This window comes from Elephantulus edwardii, unplaced genomic scaffold (genome assembly GCF_000299155.1).
Source record: "Elephantulus edwardii isolate Elephantulus edwardi_28Jun2011 unplaced genomic scaffold, EleEdw1.0 scaffold00025, whole genome shotgun sequence".
Taxonomy (NCBI): domain Eukaryota; kingdom Metazoa; phylum Chordata; class Mammalia; order Macroscelidea; family Macroscelididae; genus Elephantulus; species Elephantulus edwardii.
Window position 1 is genome coordinate 378,332 of NW_006399775.1, and position 25,108 is coordinate 403,439.

Genomic DNA, 25,108 nt, shown 5'->3' on the forward strand with positions numbered 1-25,108 from the left:
AAAACTGTGCTCTTGAGAATACTGAATAGCACTACAGTCCACAAGTTGCTTTTTAAAAAAAACCTACATAGACATTAAGGGAGTTCTGGTGGGCGAGGGATAATAAGGAGGTGTGCTGTCAACCCAAAAGCACATGGTTAGATTCCATCAGCTTCTCTGTGAGAGAAAGATGGGCAAGCTCCTCCCTTGCAGTTTACAGCCTCTGAAAACCCACTGGAGGGTCAGCAATGAAATGGGTACAGTTCAGCAGCACAGAACAACACAGACATTAAGTTTTCAGGTTTCACTTGCCCTTTGTATTTTTACATGTAAAAAGTGTCCTTCTAGGTGATTTTCTCCTTTCTATTTATTTTGTCTCTAATTTCCTTAAAACCCTAGGGCACAAACAGCTCAAATCAAATGATTAATAACTTGCTTACCTTCAAGATCATCCTGATAAATCACAATTTCTTTATCTCCCTCCAAATGAATTGCTGCAAAAAGAAATGTTGATACTAAATTTAACATCTAAAGACTTCCTAACACAAGCACTAATTTTCCTAATTGACCGCAAGGTTCTAATCACCTAGGCATTATGATCATAATATACACAATACACTGTAGCAATCAGACTTGGTATTTTAGAACCAGTGCTAATAATATTTAACAAGTCTCAGCTCTTTATAGTGGATTCAAAAGATCATCTAATAAGGAAGATATAGTGGCTCATTTAAAAACATAATTAAGGGACCAATCCCATTAAGGAATCTGTATCATGTGGAATTAATATTCAGAAATACAGTGGCTGGGTTTCAAGGCCTTCTAAGTCTCATTAAATGTTTAAATTATATCACCAATGGACTAAAAATATATTAAGGGTCTAATTCTGAACCAATTTAAGTGAATTTTGGAAAAGAGCATTAAGAAGGTGAAGCACATAGGTTTTAAAGAATAAATGTCAGCCTGGCTATATCCAATCCTGAAATGACATTGATGGAGACATTAGAGACCAGTAAAATATTGCTGGGCTATGCTCATTCTTTGAAGACATTCTCAGCCTCACACAAAGTTGGAGAGTAAAAGGAAAGGAACAAGTCACATAGAAAACAGCCACAAGCTGCTCAGTCATAGTCAGAACTTCAAATGTTAGTGACCTACCTTGTAACCTTTTGAGGTCAAGAGGATCAAGAGCAGCCACAGCTTCAGAGATCCTGGAAGGTCGGCTAATACCAGCGTTGTTAACTGCCCTCACCCTGAATACGTAAGATCTGCCTTCAAAAAGTCCAGTTACTGGGTATTTGCAGGTTTTCACTGGTGCATCATTGCACTGAACCCAATTATTAGTTCCCACTTCACACCTTCAAATTTAAGAAAAGCACAAAGCAACAAATCTATCAGGCACAGAGAGCTATATAACAAGTCTTTCAAATTGATAAAAATCTATCATTATACAAAGAGCAATACATATGAGCCTTAAAATGCAGAACTATTTCAGAAATGTTGAGAGAGAAAATGATCCCAATTAGCACAGTGGTTAAGGAATCATTTGTTAATCAAAAGGTTGGTGGTTAGAATCCTTTTTAGCAATTCCAAAAGAACAATCAGGCAATGTGCTTCCATCAAGACTGTAGACTACAAAACTCCAACAAAAAGTTCTATTCTGTAGTCAAAATGAGTTGAAATATATCAGGGAAGTTCTACATTGTCACATGGGATCACAATGAGTTGAAAATCAATTGGACTGCAATCAACAAATATTATAATACACGTGTGTGTGTGTGTGTGTGTGTGTGTGTGTGTGTGTGTATTGGAGGCAGGAATGGCATCCACTTCCTACATAACATGCCTCTGGAAACTCTATGAACTTTAATAAATGTTGATAGTTGTAGAGGGGTTTCAGGCCTTTTGTTCATTGGGTCTCTATGGGTCATACTTGACTTAAAGGCAATCAACAGCAACATACAGTATATGTGTGTGTGTGTGTTTGTGTATACACACACACATTTATGAATCTGTATTATTTTGAATTGTAGATCACTTCAAATACATTTAGGAAAATTTTCTTTAAAAAGTGATTTTAAATGTATCACCTATATTTCTTTTTCTAGATGGCCCTGGTGGCCTACTGGGTAAGGACTTGTACCGCCAACCAAAAAAATCGGTGTTTCAAATCCACCAACTGCTCCACAGGAGAAAAATGGTAAATCTTGTCCCATGCAATTTATAGCCTCTGAAAATCCACAATAACAGCTATGTTGTTGTTCTTGCTTGCCGTCAAGTTGAGCAAGACTCATTGTTACCCTTTGAACAAAAGGCCTGAAGCCTTTCTGTAACTATCGTCATTTGTCAAAATTCATAGAGTTTCCGGAGGCATGTTGATTAGGAAGTGGCTACAGCTATGAGTCGGTCTTAACTCAATGACAATGTAATAGAGCAAGAGAGAGAGATCTTTTTCTGACTTATAAAAATAGCAGGATTCCCATTAACTTCCTAACATGCCTTTTGCCAAGGCACAGAAAATGAAACATATCCTATATCCCTAAACAAATGTGTCACTTTCCTGAGTCACTGTTATCTATTCTCACTGGAATATAGGCTCACGGTGTGTGTCAAGTAATGTTAAGATGTCAACTTCTATAGCACTTCTCATGTTGAATTTTGAAGCTTTCTAAAATATTAAGTACTAACCAGTCACTTGGAAATGGAAAAGAGATTAACCTTCATTTGTCACAAGTTGAGGTATTTAAGTGTAAAAAATTCATATGAGAGTCCCAGGAGAAAATAGCAAGTTCATAAAATTAGTCTAGGTTCTGCAAGCTCAGCATGATACATGCATTTTTTAGAAGGATTTTTTTCAACTACTATTTAGACTGTTTCATGTAAATTCTAAAATTGCAATGGGCTGGTTTGTTTGTGGGGGCACCTTAGTATGTAAAACAACACTCATATATGAAATTATCTATTTTATTAAAATTAAAAATGGTAGCATAAAACAAAACAAAACAAAAAAAACCACAACACTCATAATTTGAAAGGACGGGAGGGAGTACAGAAAAAAAAAACAGCCAACTTCCCCCTCTAAGAATGTGGTATTGCTTTTCTTTCTTTACTAGGGGGGAAAGGAGTGTGAATTATTAACTGAGAAGGCACTTGATAGGTTTTATGCCCACATGTTTGGAAAAATTATTAAATGCCACAGGAAACCAGAAAATGGTTTTTATTTTGCCTTTTGATTCAAGGTAAAACCAGAACAATGCACACCACAAATCTGTTTCTAGAATATCAAAATTACATTGGTGGTTAAGCAAGGAGCCTTGGTTTGAGTTTGTGTGTGTTTTTTTTTCTGGAAATAGAAACTTTATTCAATTGTGCTGCATATATGTGTACATGTAAACTTAAATATCAGTAACCATCTTTTCACAATTCAAACATTTACACTTTCCATTTTGTAGATTCATTTTTATCTGTGGTTTATTCCATAGATTGAAAATCATATTTGAAGCTTAAATTACATTTCTTATAAATTCACTGGGGGAGTCTTTTGCTAAAGAGATGTTCAGTGTATGCTAATAGTTAATTGTTGTTGTTGTTGTTGTTGTTGTTGTATACCGTAGAGTTGTCCTGACCCATAGCTGACACTCTGGCAGGTTTTCAGAGGCAGTAAATCGCATGGAGGGAGACTATCCAACCATCTCGAACTGTGTGCCTTTGGGATTGTATGTAGCTTCTTGCCACTAGGCCACCAGAGCTCCCTGTTATTGGTAGTAATTATTAGTAAAATAATAATAATAATAATTCTACTACTAAAAATAATTGCAAAACTTGAAAAATAGTACCAATGTCACTGAATCACATAAGCAAAAATTGCTGAGTATGAATTTTTTCTATATATTTTACCACGTTAAAAAAATTGAAATAGTTTTAAAAATTCATTGGCTCTGCTCAGTTTTCTTCCAAGGCTATGAGTACACACCAAATTAACAAAAACTAAAAACTAATACCTCTCTGACCTAAATTTAAGTAATTATCACAAAGAGAAATTCTAATATTTTATATATTGAAACTCCAATAATTGATAGTTGAAAACAAGAAGAGAATCTTGTCACCTAGTAGAGGAAGCCTAGAAACTTGAACATAGATGGGATAGCATTCTGATAGCGACACCCTATTTCACAATGCCTTCTCTTTGTTTCTTAGTAGAGAAAGAGACACTCCTAAATGCTAAGCCCATTCCACTTTTTCCCACTTCAGTGCACAGGGCTGACCTTCAGCCCAGCTGGGAAACAGAATGTGATGGGAGATTCATTTGGTTTTAAACAGGCAAAGAGGCTCCATTTCAACTTAAAGAAATGCCAGATTGCATATCACTGATGTCTCCATTGATTCTGTCTCCTAGCAACCCTCCATTGGGTTTCCAAAGCTGTAGATCTTCACAGGAATAGGTTGTCCATATTTTTACCTCAGAGAAGTTGGTGAGTCTGAATCATCAACCTTTTGGGTAGAAGCCTGACCATAGTGTTAAGCACTACACAATGAGGGTTTCTTCAACTTGACAATATTTACCCAATTAGCTCATTGTTGTTGTTGTTGTTATGTACCATTGAGTCAGAATCAACCCATAGCTGACCATCAGTGGGTTTTTACAGGCAGTAAATCACATGATACAAGATTACTCATTTTTCTTCTGCAAAGCAGTGGGTGGATTAGAACCATGTGACTTTGAGTTGGCAGCTCAGTTCTTTAACAGTAGGCCACCAGAGCTCCCTAATTAGTTTATTAAGGGAGTTAAAGAAAAAATACATATACTTTGATCCAACCCAAAATAAGAAAATTAATATACAGTTATAAAAATATCTAGGCATATTTTCCATGATAACATTCATTTACAAAAAGTCATTACCCTTGGAAGAATGCAAAGCGCACTCACTTATCAATGAAATAGCCAATAACAGGACTCTCAGTGGTGGTGTTGGGTGGTTTCCATGTTACGATCACATAATCTCGGTTTGCATCGTAGCACTGCAAATCCATAGGAGCTCCAGGGGCCCCTGTAACTAATGGGTCAGCATCTGGGATGGAAGAAACATAGAAACCATGTGTATTTCATAGTAACTTAAAGACATGCTGGGAAATTTTAGAGGAGAACAAGTACATTCAGGGTGGCATGGCTTTCGGGCAAATGGTCGTTTAAAAGTCTATTAATATTTCTTCAAACTCAAAATTCTATTTGCTTGAGTTGATCTATTGTTTGGTCAATACTTTGCATGAATATAGGGCCTCAGTAATTCACCTAGGAAGTCTAAGTAGTATATTTTCTTCAGTATGAGAGTTTGATTTAAGAGTAAACTTTTCTAAAACTAAAAATATTTCAATATCTCCAAGAAGTGCACTCATTCAGACTAAATTGCGCCTCATGCCAGCCATGGTATTTTCAATTGTTTCTTATGCATCTGAAAGTTGGAAATTGAAAAAGGATCAATGCTTTGAACTGTGGTGTTGGAAAAGAGTAGTGAATATTCCACAGATTGATAAAAGAATGAACATGTCTCTCTTGGAGGAATTATATCCATGTTGCTCCTTAAGGGCAAGAATGATGAGGTTTCATCCCACAGACTTCGGGTGTGTTGTCATGAGGTGCTAGACCTCAGGAAAAGACATCATTCTGGGAAATAAGGAGTGTCCAGTGAAGACAGGAAGACAAGACCCTCAATAAGGTGGGCTGACACAATGACTATAGCAATGAACTTGAACATACCAGAGACGAGGAGGATGCTGTAGGAGAGGGCAAGGTGCAAATCTTTGGTTCACTAGGGTCACTAGGAGTTATAATCTACCCCAAAGCAACTAACAAGTTCGCGTTATGATTTTTAATTATAATCAGATCCAAAATTGGAACTTACTGTCTCTTTAATTCATACTGTCAACGTTTTATGGATAAAATAATAGAAGTAGTTTTCTTATTTTTTTACAACCTAAACACTATTCCCTTAAATGATATTTCTATATTTCAAAATGCTAAGGATAGATAGATGATAGAGAAGAATATGAGATTGTTAATAACTTGAGCTTGCTTGGTTCCACAATCAACATTCTTAGCACCAGCAATCAAGAAATGAAAAGACGAATTGCACTGGGAAAGGCTGCTGTAAATGACCTCTCAAGAGTACTGAAGAGCGGTAGTCCAATGTCAGTCTGGACACTAAGGTGCACCTGATGCAGGCCATGGTCTTCACAATTACTTGTTATGCATCCAAGAGCTGGACAATAACTAAGATGATAAAAGAAGGATCAATGCCTTTGAGTTGTGGTGCTGGAGAACACAGTGTTGATCATACCATGGACTGCAGGAGAACAAATAGCTCAGTTCTGGAGATAGTGAAATCAGGCTGAACCCTGGAGGAAAGGATTTTTGAGCCTCTGTCTTACATACTCTGGGCACATGGCCAGGAGGGACTAGTCCTTGGAGAATGACATCATACTTGAATGTTCTGTCTTGAATGCTCTCTCAGGACCCTGAGAGCTCCCTCCTCTCTGGCTCCAAAGCTGTGGTGAATCTGTGCGTTCTCATTGGCCAGGACTCACTTCTTCTATTATCAAGTGTTTTCATCGTTACAATTCTTCCAGCTTTCTAAATTAATATGTGAAGATAATAATGTTATCTGTGCATTATTTTTTTACACCTATACACAGTCAGTTAGATGGGAGGATAAAGGAATGAATTTATCATAGGAATTGTTGTTGTTTTTATGTGCTGTGGGTTAGGGATTAAAAGGTTGAAAGAGTAGAGGGACGGGATTGCTTGGGAGAGGAAGACCCAGGATGAGATGGATTGACTCAGTGACTGGAGAAATGGGATTAGGTCTGTCAGAGATGATGAGACTAGCTCAGGATAGGGCAAATTTCAGAGCTAATGCACACAATGAGTCACAGGCGTCTCCATGGCACATAACAACAAGGATACTTGACTTTTATAAAAAACATCTTCGAGTTTTGAATAATTGTTTGGGCTAATATCCACTTCATTTATTTCACAGCCTATTTATGATCATAATGCAATTAGGTTTTGTTTCCAAATTTAATTACAGCAAAAGTGAAAGCCAACAATGTTATTGAGAAAGTTAATACACTGAACATTTAATTTCCTTATCTAAAATATGTATTTATTCAGTAACCATGGTTATGTTATACATTCTTAGCAGTGTAAGCATTATACAGTTTCTTGTTCAAATCTCTTTAGCATATTAAAAGCTAAGGATTTCTTGACATGGAGCCAAATATTTTTTCTAGCACTCAAAATCTTCAGAAAATAATCACAACGGTTAAACTCCCCCATACTTGCATTATTTTCTTCCTGTTGGTGGTGCTGAATAAGCAATGCAATTTAAGCCATGTTGCATTTATTGCATTTTTATGGGGCGAAACATCTCGCCAGAAGGCTTATACAGAGAATAGAAGGTACATTTTAATGCCAACCTAATAAAAATGGTAAAACTTTGTGAAAGTGACTACAATCAAAGACTGCAAGTTTATGTTCTCTCCTGGGGCTAGGGAAGGTGATATGCATTGATTTATTTGGTCTTGTTACATTGTTCTTAAAATGGACATAATCCCTAACCCACAGCACATAAAAACAACAACAATCCCTATGATAAACTCATTCCTTTATCCTTCCATCTAACTGATTGGGTATAGGTATTTAAAAAAAAGTGCACAGATAATATTATTATCTTCACATATTAATTTGGAAAGCTGTAAAGATGAAAACACTTGACAATAGAAGAAGTGGGTCCTGGGCCAATGAGAACACAGAGATCTGGAGCCGTAGAAGAGAGAGCTCCGAGGATCCTGAGAGACAGAGCATTCAAGACACTCAGGCCAGTTATTACTAATCCCTTAGTCACTCACTCATTGCCGTCCAGTGAGAACCAATTCATAGCTAAACCTCCCCCCTTGGTTTCCTAGCCTGTAAATTGCGTATAAGGAGATTGCCCATATTTCTCGCATGGAGCTGCTAGTAGATGTAATCAAATGCGTGACTGGCCAGCAGTGCATAAACAATTGTAACTGCTCACCCTTCTGAAGGAATGTGTGTGCTATAGTGCACTGTTTCGACTATTAACCAAAAGATCAGATGTTTAAACCCTCTGAGAGAAAATGAGCACTCTCCTGCAGGAAAGATTCATAGCTTCAGAAAAGAAAACCTGATGAAGAATCAGCATGAGTAAGAACAGACTCAAAAGCAAAGGATTTCCTATGGAGTTTGGGCGTCCCTCTGAACCGTGGTATAATAGCCAACAGCTGGGACTTCAACTTTGCAAAAGGAAGTTTCAAGTTCCAAGGCCCAGCTAAATCTAAATTCCAGCTCTTTCACTTTAGAGAAGGGCCTCACACCTTTATTTGAAAACAAGGACAAAACAAGTAAAAAATTCTTACACTATTATGTCTATACTAAATTCTATAGCATAAAAATACATATATTGTTGTGCTTTTGAATGGGGACTGACTCATAAATGAACCTCCAGAGGCTTTTCAGAGACAGTAAATCACATGGGAGGAAAAGCTGATGAATTTGAATAGCCTGTCTTTAGTTTGGGAGCACAACTCCTTATCACTAAGTTGCCAGAGCTCCTTATAAATGAAAGTATATTTCATCTAATACAATTTGATTCTCAATTCAAAAATGCATTACTCTCTTGTTGGAATCAGTTCTTAGCTGACCTTCCATGGGTTTCTGAGGCTGTAAATCAAATGAGAGGAGCCTGTCAATCTCTGCCATGGAGTTGCTGGTGAATCCAAACTGTCAGTCAGGCATAGCTTTTGGGTTAACAACACAAAACCTACAACTTATGCCACCAGAGCTTCCTATAATAAAATACATACATAATTAATATAGTCATACTTTAACATTGTTCCTGGAATTATTCTAAATTTTGTTTTTTCTTTTGCTAAGACACTGGGCATGTTGTCAGGAGAACTAATACTTAGAAATATATCTCCTGCTAGGAGAGGTCAGGAAAAGAGAGGAAGATTCTCAGTAAAATGGACTGACACTGTAACTACTGAAATGAGCTTGGGCATGACGGGATCGCGAGGATGGCACAGGATAGTGCAAGTTTCAGATCTGTTGCTCACAGGGTCGTTATGCATCATAGTCGACTAGACATCACCTAACAACAATTTCATAGGGCTATTGTGGGGATTTAAATGTATCAACACATCCAAGACACTGAGTACTTTTCCTGACAAAGACATTCTACAAACTAGAGTTATTATTAATAATTTTATTAATATTAAGATTGTCATTATCCCAAACACTACCTTAATTGAAGGTAGTGGTGACAATAACACCAGATGTCATCAAGTCTCTTCTTTTTTAAAGTAAAATTTTAGACGGAGTGAAAGAGGTAAAGGAAGGCATAAAGAAATTTCTAACCTAGTATTCCCTATCAGATGTGTCATCCTGTGGAACCATCTATATTCTTGCACTAAATTCTTTCAAGAATTAGTAAATAAGATATGTTTATCCATATCTATTCCTAAGAGTCACTGTGTAAATCCTCATAATTTCATTAATTGTTGGAGAAAAGTTACAACTCCAGTCCATTCCAAATATATCTCACAACTTAGTGTCAAGGAGCACTGGGGTTTAGTGTATAAAATGTTACACTGATAACCAAAAAATTGAAGAATCATACCCAGCATCTTCTCTGCAGGAGAAAGATGGGCAGACTGATCCTGTTAAGATTTACAGTCTTGGACACCCAATGGAGGGTCTAAATGACTTGAAATTAACTGACAGAACTGGATATTTACTGCCAAGATGTAATTCAGGATGTTTGTTCACCTAAAAAATGTTATCAGCTAAGTTCCTGAGAAGCAAAAATGTTTTTTTCAAAATTTTCAGGCATCCTATCCCTTTTGCTTAGCTCCCTTTATCTTTCCACGTCTTTATGAGATCTCAGCTGATTGCATATTCTTGGCCCTTGCTGTAACAATGTTCACACCCACACACGCTTACCTCTAACGAACATAAAGGCGCTATGGTCACTCACTCCTCCTCTTGAAACAATTCTCAAGGTATAGAGGCCTTCATCATCCTTATTCAGGTGGCTGAATGACAAAGAGGCCTGACCTTCTCCAAAGAACATCTTCGTCCACTTTGATTCTTTCACAAGCACATCTGAAAGAATATTAAAATTCAAAAATCATCTCAGAGATGAATAGAAGAAAATAAAAAATTTGTACAACGTCATGGCAGATGGGAGATTGTGAAGTCTGACACCAAGAAATTAAACTTGGACTTCATAAAAATCTAAAAACTGTTTTGCACAAAGCCCACACAAATAAACGATAAACTCTGGAGAGAAATTTTCAACATGGAACAAAAGGTCATAATCCTGAATGATTCAAGATAGACTCAGAATACCACAAGCTTTATATTCAGATAAACTAAAAATCCACTGTTAAATTTAATTAAGAACCAACTCAGCTGACCCCTGCACAGGTTTCCGATGCTGTAAATTGATTTGGAGAAGATTGCCCATATTTCTCTAAAAGAGCTAATGGTGGATTTGAACCACAGAGATGAGCTACCACTGGATAAGCAGCTCAACCAACTCCCTCCCTACTGACTAGGCCACCAGAGCTCCCTTGTGTTCAGGGTTAATCTCCCTGCTCTCTGCTTCTCAGCTGAACAGGTGTTCTCCAAATTCCAGTTTCCTAATCTATTCATAATATTCTAGGTTTTTATTTTAAATAAACACTTTTATAAAAAGCAAGCTTTAGCCTTAACAACAAATGAGAAAAGTCCTCACATAATGTGATCTAGAAACAACAAAACACCAATAGATAAAAAGAGCCATGAAAATTTTTACAATTTGTAAAAATGACAAAATTGAAGAATCAGACTCGGAAAAATTATTTGTGTCCAAGTTTAAACAACCTTGCAGTACCTTTTTAATTCTTCATTTTTGGTGACAACCTTTTTCTTCCCCTCTGCTGCATTTGAATGCTTATGACTTGCCTAGAAAACCTGGAGGAAACAACTTCATCTCATTTTATTATTTTGTTTTCACTAAAAACAAAAATCTTGCAGTTGGACCTCCAGGCCTGTAGGGGTATATCATTCATCTACAGTAGCCATATCCTCCAGAACCTAGACTCTGCCCTGATGGTATTTTTCCTTTTCATAAGCCCTCTCAAAATAACTGCTCTGATGCGGATTACATTTCCTACAGTTAGTTGAAATATGAGATGAAACACTTCCCTGGAATCCTTTCCCTTCAGTAAGGGAATCAACCAGTCACCTTACAGAGAGCCATTTGCCCTTTATCTTTGGTTCCGAAGAGTATTTTCTGAAATTTCACAAGCAATGGTGCAAACTTTTGCCAGCTGAGCCTAAAGCCAATACCACAGGGTACATGTTATCAACTGGGAGCTGTGTAAGACAGAAGATAACCCCAAGGTCTGATATTAGCTATCCTTAAGAGAAGATCCTGCATGTTCAGTGAGGTGTGATAGTTAATTAAGAAATGAACACTCTCCAGATGATTTATGGTCACTGAGAAGTTCTGTATTAGAACCCTTCCTATACTCTACCCCATGTGACTCTGTGCTGATCCTTATTTGCATCTTTTTTTTCTATAATAGATATGGGTTTCAAGTGAGTTTTCAAACCAAAACGAGAAGGTGAAAATGAGGAAACACAGGAAAGGCTCAAGCTTGAAGGTGCAAAAACCCAAAGAAAATTAGGAAAAACCATAATTTGTGGTGAGCAGGTCTGAATGAAAGGTGTTGTGTGGACTCCCAAACTTGCCACTGGTGTCTGCTTAACTGGCAATCTGAAAGACGTGGTTTTGAACTTGTGAGATCTGACCTAGTAGGCAATTGGTGTCAGTATTGACCAACAAGTCCAAAAGTGGGCATTTGATTAAACCTTAAATTTTGGAGGTTGAATTGATGTCAATTTTTGTCTATGCGCCTCCATTCCCTATCACCTCTTTTTCCTTCAGAGCAAGTTTGGCTTCTCCTTCTACCATGCCGCCTGCTCTGATAATGCTAATCTATGTTAATTTTTCTTTTTGGTAGGTTCACAGAACACACCAATTTAGACTGATAATTTGCCTTGTTTTATCTGTTCTTATTCATACTACTAGGTGTTGCTTAACTTTGTAGAGACACATATTATAAATCCAGACAGACAGAAATGGGTTATTATTTTCCTAATAGACATAGTAGGGAGAGCTTGAAATTTACCAGCTGTTTTTATACTCTAGTTCTCATAGTTTTATTTCTGTATTGTTGTATGCCATAGAGTGGGAACCAACTCATAGCTGACCCTCCAGCAGGTTTTCAGAGGAGGTTAATCTCATGGAAGGAGATGGTCCATCCTTTTCCCCTGGAGCAGCTGGTAGACTTAAACCATGTCCCTTCTGGATTGCAGTGCAACTGCTTGTCACCAGGCCACCAGAGCTCCCTCTGTAGGAGCCCATATTATAAACTCAGTCCATCAGAAATGGTCTATTGTTTGTCTAAGAGACATAGTAAAGAGACATTGGAATTCATCAACTATTTTTAAACTCTAGCTCTCATCACTTACTTTCTTACTTTTCTTTCTTTCTGGATTACAGGAGAAAAATAATTGACATTTCTGAGCTTCTGTTTCCTCATATTAATAAAACAAAGTAAGATAAGAGGGTACCAAAGTCTACTTCATTTTTAATAGAAGCTCACATAACACTAGTCCTCTGATGGCTCTGCAATATATATAGAGAGTTGGACAATGACTAGGGAGGATAGAAGGAGAATTGACGCCTTTGAGCTGTGGTGCTGGAGAAGAGTATTGAATTTACCATGGACTGCCAAGAAAACAAACAGATTCATCCTAGAGAGGGTTAAACCAGGCTACTCCTTGGAGGCAAGGATTCTGAGGCTTCGTCTGACATACTTTGGACATGTTGTAAGGAGAGACAGGTCTTTAGAGAGGGACATCATGCTGGGTAGAGTGGAGGGACAGCGCAGGAGGGGAAGACCCTCTATGAGGTGGATTGATTCAGTGACTGGGGTACTCGGGATGGGTGTGTCAGAGGCAATGAGATTGGCACAGGATAGAGCACGGTTTAAGGCTGTTGTACATAGGGTCGCTATGAGTCCCAAACGACTCGACGACACATAGCAACAACATCTACTTTAAAGATAATTTTTAATGTTATAGGTAATAAAAACTACTAGTAGTGCCTGTCACCGCTGCTCCACGAAAGAAGGATGGGCAACCTCCTCCCATGCAATTAACCACCTCTGAAAACCCACTGGAGGGTCAGCTATGAGTCAGTTCTGACTTGATGGTACACAACAACAACAACAACAACACAGAGCCTGTCATATAGTTAATATTAAATTATAATTGTTACTCTTGTTAAAATTGGTGGGGTTGATTTTCAACTCGTAACAATCCCATGTGACAAAGTAGAACTGTTCCATAGATTTTCTTACACTTGAACCTTTATAAGAGCAATCACCAGATATTTCTTCTGAAAATTTTCTAGTTGGATTTTAACCAGCAAGCCTTCAGCCAACAGCCACGCATTTAACCACTGTGCCACTCAAAATCCCACTAGTATCAAGCAAGCTGCATAGTGACCCTGTAGGACAGAAGTATAACTGTCACATAGGACTTCCGAGACTATAAATCTTCAAGAAAACAGACTGCCTTAGCTGATGAATTCGAACAGCTGACCTTCTGATTAAAAGATGAACACTTTACCAAGTGTGCCACCAGAAATCTTTAAGATTGTTTGTTATCATTATAATTTATCCCAAGCATTTAATCTAACTAATCTATTTAAGCATTTTAGAGAAATAAAAACCCAGATTATTATTTCAGGTATATTCTCACTTATATCCATACCTTAGATAAACCAAATTTATCCCATGGTTTTAAAAACTTTTTTATGGCAATGGTTCCCATTACTTAATTCTCTAGTCCTGACCTCTCCCTCAGATTCGGACTCATAGACTGTTCTGCCTATTCAACAATGCCACTGGGATGTCTTACAGGCAAGTATGCTAATCAAAATTAACATACTTAAAATTGAATCCAAGGGCCTGGGTGGGAGAGGTAGTAGCTGCTACCTGCAAGGTTGAAGGTTTCAACCCACACCGTGGCTTTGCACAAAGACCTGAAAACTTGCTTCTGGAAGGATTATCGTCAAGAAAACCCTCCAGAGTCGTTCTGCTCTGTAACTCTCCATCCTGAATCCATCAAGGCCATCCTGAATAGGGCCCAACTCACCTGTGGTTGACAACCCCAAAACGGAATCTTGATTTCCCCTTCCATAACTAACTTCTGTACCCAAACTTCATTGCTCAGTAACATATTACCAGCCACCTAGATTCTCAAGCTAAAATTGCAGAAACAACAAGTAACCTTTTCCTTCTCTTTTCCAATGTTTCAGGAAGTCCTTTTAGAGCAAAATAAGTACTGACACCAACTACTTCTCACCACCCCCAGCCTCACCTCCTTAAGGAGTCTAAGCTACCATGACCTTGCCTCCAGATTCCACCACAGTCTCCTAAATGGTATCTCGGTCCAAAACATGTATAAAAACATGCCTGACACTCAGTTCTCCACTGAGGGGAAAATAAAGGGGACACTGCTACAACATGATTTTATGTTATATGTCATACATCACTCTTTTTGCCCCAAATCTCCAATAAATTCCCTTCACAATAAAATAAAATCTAACTTCCCCAGCAGGATGCTCACCATCCGGATTTTAAACCGTAAGTCCTCCTCCCTACCTACTCATTCCTCTCCATGCATATGGTTCAAGCTGCTCCTTAAAGAAGCAAGTGTTTTTTATCCTTACCTCAAGCTCTTTGCCTCTGTTCTCATCTCTATCTGAAATGCTCTGGATATGTATAAATCTTGTCCCATGGCTTTATTTAGTTGTCTTCTTAACAATCATCACCTTTTCGGAGAGATCCTTTTTTTATTGCTTTACTTGTCAGTACTTCTTCCCTCTCCATCTAGTTAGCTGACTTTGTCTCATTGGTGATACTCATTGCCATCAAGGTCATTCTCACTCATGGCAACCTCAAATGTTACAGAGTAGAACTGTTCCATAGGGTTTTCTCAGGTGTGATCTTTACACAGAAGTTCAGAAAGGCTCTCTTGCACGGTTCCACCAGATGAGTTTCAACTGTTAATCTTTCAGTTCACAGTTGAGATTAAACTATTTCCACCACTGAAGGATCCTAGAATTACATTACCTATTTCTTTTTCTCCCCTTTTACCTGTCATCCAGAGTAGAATATAAATTCTATAAAGCTAAAACCTTTGTTTATATTGTTTACTCCTGATTTCTTGGGCCCAGAAAAGAGCCTAACATCCTGCAGGAATGCAATCAATATTTGTAGAAGGACTGAATGGATCAGAGATAGAAGACAACATGACGCCCTTTCCCTATGATGCACATGCCCTACATTCCCTTGAGAGTGTCCCTGCCAGGAGAAATCAGGTATCATTGGTTTGTCTCTTGTGCTAAAATGCAAGACTTCTGATGGCAGACTTACTTCTGTCCCCAAGTCAATAATTTCCAACTACCAATCTTTCTACTTTGTTTCCAACTTTTACATTCCAGTTATCATGAATGTTTTGTCAATTTTAGACTAAAAAAGTTGGTAGAGTTCCTCAATTTCCTTTTCTTTGATCTTAGAGGTTGGTGTGCATATTTGACTAACAGAGGTACAACAAGTCTTGCTTTTATGCATCCTATCAGTCATAACATTGTGCTTCAGGATAGTTCCTGAAATGGCCTTTTTAAGTATGAATGCAACATCATTTTTCCTCAATTGTTCATCCCCAGCATAGTAGATCACATGATTATCTGATTCAAAATGTCCAATGCCACCCTCACCAATACCTAGAATTATTTTTATATATTCTATTTCATTGTTGACAGCTTCCTATTTTCCTACTTTGTAGATTCCATGTTCCAATTATTAATAGATGTTTACAGCTATTCCTCCTCATTTTTTAATATCTCCCACTCTAAGGTCCTACTTCTAATATTATATCCAACAGAGTTCCTCTGAATTGTTCAGAAGGTTTTCAAAGGCTGGTTATTTCAGAAGTGGAGACAAGGTGAATCGTGGAATGTCATTAAAAATATCGCTCATGAAAAGAGCAAAAGGTCATTACAAAGACAGAGGAGAAAGAAAAGCCCAAAATGAGTGTCAGAAGGGTCTGAAAATTTCACTACAATGTCAAGAAGCCAAAACAAAGGGAAGAAATGCCATAGTAAAAGACAGGTTTCAAAGGGTAGCTCGAGAAGACAAAGCAAAAGGGATATAATAAGAGCTAGGGTTGGAGAATAAAAAGGAAGAAGTAGTTCAGCAGTTCTCAAACTGAAAGAACTGAAAAACAAATTCAAAACTTGAGTTGGAATACTGAGAGATGCTTAAATGGGCAAAATCCTGAATGAATCAGGAAGCCTCAAAAAAGGTGGAGGGAATACACAGAGTCACTGTACAAAATATTTCAGGAAGTAGTATATGATAAATAGTCAATGGCGATGAAGGAAGAAATTCAAGCTTCATTGAAGGCATTGGCAAAAAATAAGGCCTCAAGAATAAATGGGATACCAACTGACATGTGCCGAATAACAGATGCAACCCTATGCCATCAGCACCTGAAGCACTTACTGCAGAGGATCAAGGACCACAGCCTTCAATATGGATTACAGCTCAACATCAAGAAAACAAAAATCTTCACCCTTGACCAATAGGCAACATCATGATAGATGGAGAAAAGATTACAATTGTCAACAATTTCGTCTTGCTTGTATCTACAGTCAACATCCTTGGTACCAGCAGTCAAGAGATCAGGAAACATGTTCGTTTGGAAAAGTCTGCTCTCAGGGATCTCTCCAAAGTCTTAAGGAGCAAAGATGTCACTTGAAAGACTAAAGTATGCATGTTTCAAGCCACAGAATTTCTAAGCACCTGCTTTGCATCTGAGAGCTGCACAATGAATAACAGGAGAAGAATCGATGGATTTGATTTGTGGTATTAGAGAAGAGTACTGAATATCCCATGAATTGCCAAAAGAACACATACGTCTTCGAGAAAGTACACAAAGAATGTTCCTTGGAGGCAAAGATGGTGAAGTTTCATCTCATGTACATTGAACATATTGTTAGAAGAGGCTATTTCTTGGAAATGGACAACATGCTTGGAAAACAAAAAAGAGGAAGACCCTCAATGAGATAAATTGTTACAGTGTCTGCAGCAAAGGACTTAATGTGTTGAGGATGATAAAGATAGTGCACGATAGGACAAAGTTCAGATTTGTTGTTCATAGGGTCACACTGTAAATTGTACTCAACATGACGACACTTAACAACAACATGATGGAAGATATGGCATCAGGTTTATTAATTTCCACGTCCATGGGAATATCATGTTCCATCAGATGTGTGAATTCAAAATAAGCTTAAATTTGCTTTTACTTTTGCTGAGCAACAGTTGGCTTAAACATGGCAGAGATTGTTAGAATGGAACAAGATTACTCAAGGTTTTGATCTGTTGTATATTTTGTCTCTAGGAGTTGACATTGACCCATCAGCACCCAATAAAAGCAACAAAGACTTCTCAAGGAGGGATCTGAAGTCAGTATCAGTAAGTGTGCACTGAATTGTTTTGTCTGAAGATCAGATTGCTGTGAGATTCATTGAAAGGATCCATTGAACTTTCTGAAGAACATGCAGCTACCATGCTAGCAGTCCATGGGTGTTTGCCAGGAACAGCATTTCTAAAGACGAAAGCGGTGGCTGGGAGTCTCTAGTGGATTATACACCAGAAAACACCCTTCACTGGGGCATAACTTTGGATATGCAAAACTTCAGAATGAATCTGAATTTCTAAAATAAGATCAGCTTATCCACAATGGGTGTGCATATAATCTGGCAAGCATTCTCGGAAACCTGCTTCTCTTTGGCAAAGTTCTTCACACTAAAGGAAATACTGTTTCTCATTATTAAATACGTTGTCAATATATATAAAGCCAATAGGGCCCACAGGTGAAATTCACTGCTCAACTTTGGCTGGATGTCTATTTAGAAGCCAGTTCCAGGAACTGAGACCCATTGCATGGTTTGTAATTACCTTATTATTACTCACCAAGTCAGCCTCAAGTGCAAATCACACCCCAAAGTGGTTTTAGGTTTTATTATAAGTAACTGAGGTTTTCTCTTTTGTGATTACTTCAGGACAGTTGCTTCACAGTACTAATCCATTTTAAATTGTGTCAGTAATTCCAGAATTTCTGTTAGCATAGTTAATTTCTTCAGACCTGTTAGAGGGTTTCATTCAGCTGACTGACATTGCCTCTAGGGTTTACTAGCCACCTGGTGACTTTCAGCTTATCAATTTTAAATAGTCAAAAATATTCCTTGCATTTTAATGTCTAAAAATAAGCCAAAGAGGATTGACTGTCTCCATTGCCTTACATTTGAATAATAAAGTCATGAAGATCTGATTATGCCGACTAATGTGTAGCTACTTCTATGATTGAATCCTACTCAAATATCACAAGGATATAACTCAAAAGGGAAGAATAAGTGTCAGAATAAGAATATTTTGTGTGTCTATGGATAATCCACTCAAATTGGTCAAAGGTTTTTTTTTAAATGCTGTCTCCAGAATTCCAAGTACTTCATAGCCACTAGAAAATAAATTTCATTTCTTTTAAAAAGAACATAATACGCTGCTAAAACTTCTATGCCACCAAAATATTCTTCCCCCCTCCTATCCCTTCTCCTTCTCCTTACACTTTTTCTCTACTCCACTTCTTTTACACAGACTTCTCTGTCAAACTTTCCCTCCCATTTTCTATCTTTCTCATAAAGCATGAAAAATGACCATGTTTAAAACTATTCTAATAGCAAATCCTAGGTGATAATTCCCCTAGAGACCTAGCAATCCATTCCCAGTCTGCTAAGTACAAGGTCACAAATATATTCTCTGTGCCTAGAGCATGTTTTATATTTTCCTGCTTTCCTGCTTTGACACATAAGATTTTTCCTTCCCATCTATTGGCTTCATTCACCTTTTTCAAGAATGATTTCTTCCTTTCTTCTAACCTGCTATGTCACCCTCAATAGGTATGTATGGCCAATACCCAGGTATGGGACTGATCTTGTTTGTTCTGGAATATTTCCTATACTACAAAGGGGCATTCCCTTACAATCTTGTGCTATTTTCTCCAACTAAATTATCAAATTTTTAGAAGCAGGAAAAGATTGATAAGTTTCCTTAAAATATTTTGCATTATGTAAGATGTTGAGTAAATGAATACATAGAAAATAAAACCAAAACAGCCAAACCTCTGCTGTCAAGTCAGTTTTAACTCATGTGAGCCCTCTATTGGATTCCAAGGCTGCAAATCTTTATAGGAAGAGACTGCTCATCTTTGCCCTATGGAGGAGCTCGTGGATTTGCACCACTGAACTTTAGCTTCACAACACATAATAAACTCTCCCGCCAGAACTTCCACATGGAAAATATTCAGTGAATTTTGGTCCATAGAAAATAAGTTTTAATTCGAAGCAATATCTCACAGAAAATGAAGGGGAAATTTGCTTCTAGAATGCCCCTAAATATAGAGGAAAAGAACTATCTGTAACAGCTAAGGTGTTGTTGCATAGTGGTTAAGAACCAAGACTCTGGAACCAGATTCTCAAGTTCAAATTCCCAGTGGTAGAGCCTTGAACACATAATCAATATTTCTTCGTCTGTATTACAGAGTTAATAGTAGTACCTATCCCCCATGATTGTTATAATAATTGAATGAGTTATTACACATAGAATATGGTATAGTACATAATAAACTTTAGTAAATGTTAGCCGGGTGAGGAAGAAATAATACCTTTCTCATTTTTTCGGTCACCCTTTTTTATAGAGCTATTAAAAAATTCTCTGAGCAACTCTTCTAAATTCAGATACCTCCCAGTTAACTTCTCAGCAATTCCTTTGGATGAATTTCAAGGTCAGTGACACTGTGACCAAGTTCTCACTAGCCACTCAATTAGTTGGCTTTGCTACCTGTAGCTAATACGGTGGAAATGCTTAGATGAAAATCTTAGAGGTAGCTGAGGCAAATCCCAAAGCGACTGTAAGGTTTTAAAAATTTACTCTTATACCAGGAATTTGAAAATAAGGACAATTGATACAAGCAGCTTTATTCGCACTGAAGCATTCTCTGGGAAGTCTGGGCTTGGTGGAGTACTTACTGTCACGGTACCATTCAGCTCGCGGCTGTACTCTTTTCAGGTCCGGCGTGACCAACAGAGTGCACTTGAGAGTAACAGTTTCTCCTTCTCTCCTAAAAGTTACCCCGAATTTCTCCAAAAACTGAACATCAAAGTGAGTATATGGGATCACAGACGATAAGGGCACTGCACAAAATGGATCAGACACAGTCAGGCTGTTAAGATGATCTCCACACAACAGATAAACATACTGTTAGCACAAAATTACGTTTCATCACCATGACATTATGTTTGCTGTCTCAAAAGAATCCCTCCTGAAGAATTAAAAAAAAAGCTACAGAATTTTATTTCATCCTGTGTGTCATAGGAAGATGGTAAAGTCATGAATGATCACGGAAGCAATATTGAATCTGAACAACATCTTACAAGCAAAGAGTTTTAAGGTTTAAATCACTTCCAAAATTTTTTTATTTGGGGAAATTATATTATTTAACATATGATTTAAAAATAACTTAATTCAGAAAATAATTTTAAATATACATTAGTTTGGGGTGGTTTTTTTTACAATTTTCTACACAAAAAAGAAAAATATACTTGCATCCAATTGGCAGTCCCACGGAGAAAAAGGGCTCTTCATCAGGTCTAAATCCTGTGAAAGAATGAAAGGAACATTGTAAAGAAAGAATAAAGAAAACATGAACAGTTCTTCCCTTGGGAGCCGATACTCACTTCTCACCATCACAGCAGCATTGGTTGACACTTGTCCATGAACATTAGTTGCCACTGCTGTATATGTTGCAGTATCATCAAAATTTGCCCTTTAAAGAGGGGAGGGAAGACAACGTTTAGGTATGTAATGAGAGTTTTCTGTAGTAGTTGGTAGCCCAAATTTAAACAAAAGTATTCTTCAAAAGCAAAATCTACAACCAAGATCATGTGCTAATGAGTGATTTGTTCTTAAGACCAGTGCAAATTCAGTCCTTGGAATAGCATACACCACAGTAGAATTAATTACAAACCATGGGAAAACTTTTATTTTGGTCTATGGTTTGGCTTTGAAGTAAAATAAACAAAACCTACTACTGGCACTTCTTAAAAATCTTAGTTTTATTCTCAAGGAGAAATCTCAAAGCAAAATTTGAGCCTGTATTTCTTTTTTTTTTTCGAGCCTGTATTTCTATCTCTATAAAATTAGTTTGTTTTTTCTTGCCAAAAGGAAGACTCCTGTTCTATCAACTATAGCCTAAAAAAACTACTCATGCTGAAACAATAAATGCACATGCATCAGAGAACCCAGTGACTGCTATATGTAGAAGCAAGGAATTTCTCTCAGGTAAAAATAAAACCTGAGAACAATTTGGTCCCTGGATAATAAGTCTTCAAATCAACTAACGTGTTAGTTCAAGGCAGACTACCAATTTCAATTTTAACCAACTCTTCCATCTAATACTTGGACACAGTAACAGTTATGGATTGTGCTTCAGATGGTCTCTGCTTTTTTAAAATAAATTCTATTAGAATGAGTCATTATTTGAATGCAGATAAATTATTGAATATACTCTTCATTGAGATATTTCTACACCATTTCTACATTGTATCAAAATTCTTATTAGTTTTTACATTTATGTCATTTTATTTATTTTGTTGTGGTAGTAAGACTATTCACAGCAAAAGACACATCAATTCAACAGTTTCTATATGTACCATTCAGTGACATGGATTGCATTCTCCCAGTTATGTCACCATTCTCATTCTCTTTTCCTGAGATGTTCTTTCTCCTACTCCCTAATATTCTTATCTAATTTTTTTAGTTGTTATTGTTGTTGTTATGTGCCATCTAGTCAACTACGAGTTTTAGCAAACCTATGCACAACAGCTCTGAAGCCTGCCCTGTCCTGAGCTAGTCTCACTGACTCTGACACACCTACCACCATAGACCCATTTACTGTATCAATCCATCTCATCCAGGGTCTTCCTCTCCTCAACTGTTCCTCCATGCTTCTGAGCATGTTGTTCTTCTCCAAGGATGGGTCCCTCCCGACCACAAGCCCAAAGTATGTGGGACAGAGTATCAAAATCCTACATTGCAAGGAGAAACTTGGTTTTGCCCTCTCCAAGACAGACCTATTTGTATTTTCATGGTCCATGGTATGTTCAAGTTATAGTCAAGACTCTTCTCCAGCACCAAAACTCAAAGGCATTAATTCTTCTTCTGTCATCCTTAGTCATTGCCCAGCTCTCTGATGCATAGCAAGTAATTGTGAAAAATCATGGCCTGGATCAGGAACATTTTAGTCATTGCGCCACAGTACTCTAGAAAGGTCACTGACAGCAGATTTACCCAAGGCAATTCATCTTTTGATTTCCTGAGTGCTAAGAGTATTGATTGTGGAACCAAGCAAGCTGACGTTATCAATAATCTCAATCTCTTCTCTATCCATCATGAAGCTGCCAATTGCCCCAGTGGTGAAAATCTTCGTGTTCTTGATGCTGAATTTCAATCCATGTTGAAGACTACAGTCCTTGACCTTCTGCAACAAATGTCTCATGTCTTCTTCAGTTTGAGAAAGCAAGGTTATATTATCTGTACAATGCAGGTTATTGAAGAATCTTCCTCCAATCCTGAAGCCACATTCCTACTCATTAAGCCCAGCCTCCCAAATGATCTGTTCTGCGTGTATATAGAGTGCAAAGGTATGGAGATAGGATGCATCCCTGACACAAAGCTTTCCTGATTCTGGACCATGCAGTGTTTTCCTGCTTTTACTACTGCTTCCTGGTCCAAGTATAGGTTTCACATGAGCACAACTAACTGTTCGGGATTCCCATTCTCCTCAATGTTAGCAACAATTTCTGGTCATCCTCACAGTCAAATGTCTAGCATAGTCAATGAAACACAGATTCCTCTGGCTTTCCTCTCTGCTTTAAGCCAAGATCCATCTAATGTTGGCTATGATGTCCTTAGTGCCACAGTCTCTTCTAAATCCAGCTTGCACATCTGGCTTTTCTCTGCTTATGTACTGTTCCAATCATTTCTGGATAGTCTTCAGCAAGATCGTGTTTATGTATGATATTAGTGATATAATAAAATAATTTCTACACTCTGTTGGGTCACTTTTTTTCTAATGGGAATAAATACAGATCTCTTTCAGCAGTTGGCCAAAAAATTGTCCTCCAGATTTCTTAGTATAATCTGGTGAACACATCCAAGGCAGCGCATGTTTGCTGAAATATGACAATTAATATTCCATCCATTTCTGGGTATTTATTTTTTGCCAAGTCATTCAGGGCAGCCTGAACTTCTTCCTTCAACACCATTGCCTTTTGATCATATGTTGTTTCATGATATTCTTCTGTGTCAGCTAATTCTTTTCTGTATAGTGCCTCTGTGTACTCCTCCCATCTTCTTTTGATGCTTCCTGAGTTATTCAATATTCTGCCTTCAGCTTCCTTAAGTATTGTAACTCAAGGCTTGAATCTGTTCCTCAGTTCCTTCAGCTTAAAAACACCAAGCAACTTTGTCTCTTTTGATTTTCTGACTCCAGCTCCTTGCACATTTCATTATAATACTTTGCTTTGTCTTCCTGTGCTGTCTTTTGAAATCTGTTCAGTTCCTTAACTTCTTGATTTCTTCTCTTTGCTTTGGTTTCTTGGCATTGTAGTGTAATATTCAGAGTATTTTATCTTTCTTTTCTTTATTGAAAACTTTAATGCACGTTTACAGAACGGCTGGGTTTTCATTCATTCATTGATGTGCATTTTCTTCACTTCTCCTTTTCCCCCCTCTCCTCTAATTCACTTTGTAATGCATTTCTTGTTCCAGATTGTTAATTGTCACACATAAAATGCCTAATCAAACATTTCTTCCAGGTAGTCCTTTCCTTCATCTGTTCCAGGGTACTGCTCATCCTCTATCCACTCTTTCCCTATTCTCCCCACCCTCTACACCTGTGTCGATCCTATTTTATAACAGTGGTCTTAAGTAGTATTTATCCTCTTGTGACTGAAATATTTCACTCAGTATAACTACTTCCAGACTCATCTGTTGTGTAGTGTTTTACAAATTCATTGTTTTTCAATGATGCGTAATATTCCATTGTATGAGCTTGTATGAACGTACCACAGTTTTTCTATCCATTCATTTGTTGATGGACACATGGGCTGCTTCCATCTCTTTGTTATTGTGAGTAAGCATGTGAGTAACACTCAATAAGCATGAGTGTTCATACATCTGTTTGCATCACAGATCAGTCACAATCCTTCTGTGAAATCTTTGACCAAAATGTTCAGTGATAGTACCTGGGTAACAACGAGTTCTTTTGGTCTCATGGCAAAGGAAAGAGTTGCTCATGAGAGCAATTAGTCACACATTTCCTAATTTCTTTCTATTCCTAACTCTTCTTTGCCTGTTACACTGGGTGAATAGAGACAAATTGTTCTTTGCCTTTAAGATCTCAAGCACTAAACCGAGAGCTAGGAAGTAGGACAGAGTAATTTAGTATGCTATTAGAACAATTAACTAGGATTTCATAAAACCATGAACTTAAACCACTAATCTGAAAACCAAAATGATAAATATATCAAGTGCTTGGTTGTACATAAGCAAGCCGAGCAGATACTCTTTTGTGTTATTGTTGCAAATAGACTTATGACAATGTTTGCTAATTCAGATTTTTTCAAAGTGTACAATTTACTGAAAGCATATCAAATAATCAGTTGTGTAAGTCTACATAATTAGTACAATTTTGCTATCAACATTAATACATGTTAATATGTTGTTGTCGTTGTTATGTGCCGTCGAGTCATTTCCGACTCATAGCGACCCTATGCACAACAGCCCTAAACCCTGCTCTATCCTG

The 25,108-nt window shown here is 37.5% G+C and overlaps 1 protein-coding gene across 1 annotated transcript in view; it reads right to left on the reverse strand.

Moving 5' to 3' along the window:
• Positions 1–25,108, reverse strand: part of MYOM2 (myomesin 2) — a 164,184-nt gene that overhangs the window by 98,263 nt on the left and 40,813 nt on the right. Inside the window, exons 6-12 of the mRNA XM_006882903.1 lie at positions 20,979–21,067; positions 20,848–20,898; positions 20,271–20,435; positions 9,998–10,159; positions 4,907–5,048; positions 1,138–1,337; positions 420–473 (exon numbers count right to left, since the gene is read on the reverse strand). Coding sequence (XP_006882965.1) covers positions 420–473; positions 1,138–1,337; positions 4,907–5,048; positions 9,998–10,159; positions 20,271–20,435; positions 20,848–20,898; positions 20,979–21,067 — 863 coding nt within the window. The remainder of the gene's footprint in view (positions 1–419; positions 474–1,137; positions 1,338–4,906; positions 5,049–9,997; positions 10,160–20,270; positions 20,436–20,847; positions 20,899–20,978; positions 21,068–25,108) is intronic.